The sequence below is a fragment of the Sinocyclocheilus rhinocerous genome, unplaced genomic scaffold (genome assembly GCF_001515625.1).
Source record: "Sinocyclocheilus rhinocerous isolate Xijiao unplaced genomic scaffold, SAMN03320098_v1.1 scaffold48, whole genome shotgun sequence".
In the NCBI taxonomy this organism is placed as follows: Eukaryota; Metazoa; Chordata; class Actinopteri; order Cypriniformes; family Cyprinidae; genus Sinocyclocheilus; species Sinocyclocheilus rhinocerous.
The window spans coordinates 543676-547949 of NW_015635971.1; the positions used below are offsets into that span (position 1 = coordinate 543676).

The 4274-nt window shown below is 34.5% G+C and overlaps 1 protein-coding gene across 1 annotated transcript in view; it reads right to left on the reverse strand.

The window, feature by feature from the left end:
- The window catches only part of LOC107747522 (homeobox protein Mohawk-like), a 12656-nt gene that overhangs the window by 5947 nt on the left and 2435 nt on the right, over window positions 1–4274 (reverse strand). Inside the window, exons 4-5 of the mRNA XM_016562072.1 lie at window positions 2054–2207; window positions 1591–1914 (exon numbers count right to left, since the gene is read on the reverse strand). Coding sequence (XP_016417558.1) covers window positions 1591–1914; window positions 2054–2207 — 478 coding nt within the window. The remainder of the gene's footprint in view (window positions 1–1590; window positions 1915–2053; window positions 2208–4274) is intronic.

Below are 4274 nucleotides of genomic sequence, written 5' to 3' on the forward strand. Positions count from 1 at the left end.
AAAAAAGCACTGTAGTTCTTAAATTTCTTTTGTGCAATCGGATACACACAAATTCAGTGACATTTGGCATGAATTTTGGCATTGACATTGGCCGTTTTTAAATTTTTTTTACATTTTTTGGAGTTTGACAGCCACTGGTCATTTTTTCATTGTATGGAAAAGGACAGCTTGGACATTCTCCGTCTCTTTTTATGTACAACATAGGGCAGTCTTTAAATGAGATGTTGCTCTTTGTATTTTTCTATCAGTATTAATGTCCTTTTCATGTTTTGCAAAAATCTAGACAGATGCATTACAGAAAATCTTTTCTAGTTCTTCTGAACAGGCCACATCAAAAAGTAAATTTAACTAATGTTTCAAATGTTGTGAAAAATGGCAACTTTTGTAAACAGCTAAACATGTTTGACACATCCACCACTCTACTGAGCCTAATTTTTTAATTGTAAAGTTCACACTTGCCTATTTGATCTAAAAGAGAGAGAGAAAACAAAAATTTCATTTCAAAAACTTATTGTCATAAAATAACTGTTCTCTGTAGTAGCTCATAACTGCAGATAATATTGTTATAGATTGCATTATTAGAATGCTTATTTTCATTACAAACACCTGTGTGTTTTATAAACTCATACTTCATCATAAATGAAAAAAAAAGGCAGAGCATTCCTTAATTTTCCCAAAACGGGACTGTTCCAAAAAGGCACAGAGACAAAATAAACAGAGAAGTAGAGCATTTAGAAATGTTGAGGTGGAATTATGTTAATGATGAATTAGACTCAACTCCTTTGGCAACACTAATGCATTTTCTTTCATGAGGCATCAGCAGGTGTTCCTATAACCTAAGAGTCCAAGAACGTTCCACTCACTAATCAAACCGTATGAAACCACAGCTTTACATTCAATTTAATTATTAATTCTAATGGGATGCACAAAATCTTTCATTGTATTTGTCTCCATTTATGTTTTTTTTGTGTGTCCATCTATTAAGTTGAGATAGTTTGATATTGATTGACAAATCTGACAAGCCAGTCAAAGCAAACTACGTTGTTCAAAATCAGTGATTTTGTGGTTTTCGCGGAAAATAAAAAGAAGTTTAGCCGAATGATGCACTTTTCCATACAATGAAAGAGTATGGTGATCAGGGATTGTTATGCTCCAAAAAACACCATGTAAGTATTGTGAAAGTTGTCATATATCTGTAGTGCATTCAAAGTCCCCATGAAGTCATAAAATAGCTTTGCCTAGAAAACAGCCCTAAGTATAGAGCATGAGATGTATCGGCCAATTTTATGGTGCATAAAAAGAGCAAAGTGAATATGCTGCCCAAAAATTTCTTTTGAAAGATATACAGGTTTTCAAAGACATGAAATGAATTTAAAAATGACAATTCAAAATTTTGGGAGAACTATCCCTTTAACCTCTTACATACTAAAATAGTTTCTTTTAATCTAATATTTTCCAAAAAAGGCAAAAGCACTGTTTTGAAGACCTCTGATGAAACGCAGTGGCAAGCATCAAAATGTTTTAAGCTCTCTTGACAATATCCTCTTTAAATTACATTTTTGAATCTTGAAAGTTTGTGGCCGCTCTTACCTGTACGGTAGGTGAAGTTTGCCTCAGCTTCTGATGATGGTGAGAGAAAATCATCCTCAAACTCATTGGAGCTAAACGATCCAGAGTGGTTCCTCTTCCGAGAGTCCATAACATTTTCCGAGGCCATTACATGCCGAAGGGAATCATTTAGATAGCGGTTTAGCAAGCTGTTCTTGTATTTTGGTGGAGACACATAATCATCACAAACTGAGGGGTCTGTACTTCGCCCCAACCCTTTGCCTCTGCTGTCCTGAATAACGCTCTTGTGCGTGGGCCTGTTATAGTCTGATTCACTGGCCTGAATCTGTAAAGGATTCTCCCCATCTGTGGAACACCAATAGATAGAAAATCATTTTTAAAACTTTTTCACAGTTTTAGTGTTGGCACATTTAATGCATTTTGTCATTAAAGGCCAGAATACATCGGAGTGTCTACAGAATATGTAAATGCCCTAAATCTGTACCGTCTGATGTCGTGTCATCACTGCTAATGCTGAGTCTCTCAGCATTGCCTTGTACATATTTGTTGTACAGTTTTATGCGTAGGGCCCAGCTCAAGTCAGGCTGTCGAACTGTGTTCTTGAGCCTACGTCTCGCATTCGCAAACCAGTTTGAGACCTGAAAAATACAAACGCAATCAATGGCTTATCTTGCTTGCATTGACGTGTAATGTTTCAATGAACAGTTAAAAAATTATGCAATACATGGTCTATTTGTTTTCAGTCAAGCTAGCTGTTTTTCATCACTATATCACTCTTCAGAATTAGGCTGTTGTGGTAGATTTTTGTCTGCAGTTTGAAGATTTGACATATTTAGATTTCTATTTTAATATTTTATTTATATAAAATATTATATTTGTATTTATTTATTTATAATACCCACATACGAATACATACAACTTATGTTTGATTACATAATCTATTACAATGCAATATTTCTACCCTACCAATATGACCCCCGACACCAAATAGAAGGGGTCACAAAATTTTTACCCGTTACACCAGTGATGCATTAATTTCATACAGTAAATTTACAGATGAAGTAGTGAGTCTGCAGCAGAAATTACATGTAATACATGAATCAGAAAGGTGTTATATGCATTTTTATGCACTTGTATGTTATTCAAGCAACCCACTTGGCCTTCTTCCACTGCAGCAATGTGTCTATTAATCTAGTTACTCTGTAAATAGAATGTGTTTAGCAATGGTGACATTGGCTTTGTCAGGATTTACTTATACTTATTCATTTTTTTTCAGATGATAGAAAGTAATCTTGCAATTAAATAATAATTAAATAAGCAAAAGGAAATATAAATGCTTAAATCTTGAAATCTGATAGTTGATAATAGGCTGATTTGGGGGTAGTTTTTGTTATGTTTTGATATAGTTTGGTTATTGTGATGTTTTTACACATAAACCTGCATTCCCTGACCTGCTTTACAGGGCAATTCTTAAAAAAAACAACAAAAAAACAATTCCAAGGATCATGTCAAGATGTTCTGGATTTCTGCTTAAGTGATTTCTAAATGATATCAGATTTTCCATCTGTGTCACAATGTTAAATACAGACTTATTTAACAAATAACACATGCACCAGTTTGCAGCGCCATAAAATTATTGGACCAAAAATTTTAAACATTTAAGATCATCAATGGAAAAAATATGTGACCCTGAAGGACACTAGAGTCCGATATTTCAATGCATTTCGACTGACCTGCTCTGCAGTATCAAAAACACAATAGTGACCCGCTCTTCACGAGAGGATTCTGTTTATGTGTAATATAACTCAATCAAAAGAGATTTCAGTACACCTCAGAAAGAGACCCGTTGAAGTTCATAAGACTGGAATGGTTGCATAAGAATTTCCAGACTTGGCCAACAGAAATTCAACACGATTGTTACTCCAATGAGTGGGCTTCAGCAGACTACTAGTGTACTTGGTAATGTAAGTTTACCATCAGAAAAACACTAAAAATGAGAGGGAACCACTAAACCATCTCCCAAGTATGGTGCCTGTTCTAAAAAATATCCCACACTGGAACAATGGTTTGTGGACAGATAAGTTAAAGGTTGAATTTTTTGGCCAGTTCTACGCAGCCATATGTTTGTACATGCCAACACCATAAACTCATCCCAGTTGTGAAAAATTATGCTGGGAATATGATATTGTGGGGGATGTTTTGATGTCTCTGGGCCTGGACAGTTTACAATCAGAAGGATTAATAAATTCCAAGTTGTATCAAGAAATTATACAGTAGAAAATCAGTACATCTGTCTGTTATCTAAAACTTGAAAGAGGATGGTTTATGCAACACAACAATGATCCAAAACACAGAAGCGAACAACAATAGGGAAGAAATTGGTATTTTTATATTAGTCAAGTCAGAGTCTTTGAAATCCGGTTAAAATTCTGTGGAACAATCTAAACAAATCCTTCAAGTAAGACACTGCAAAAATACAAATGGCCTGAAACTGATTAATACACTGTAAAAAAAAATCTGTGACATTTACGGTAAAATTCCGGTAGCTGTGGTTGCAAGAACTTCACCGTAAAAAATATGGTAGCAACATTTTAGGTTTTACAGACTTGACTCAAATTCACAATAAAATACCGTATTTCATAACTGATTTAATGTTAATAAACCAACACATTGAAGTACTAATATCTGTTTTGAACCATTGTAAT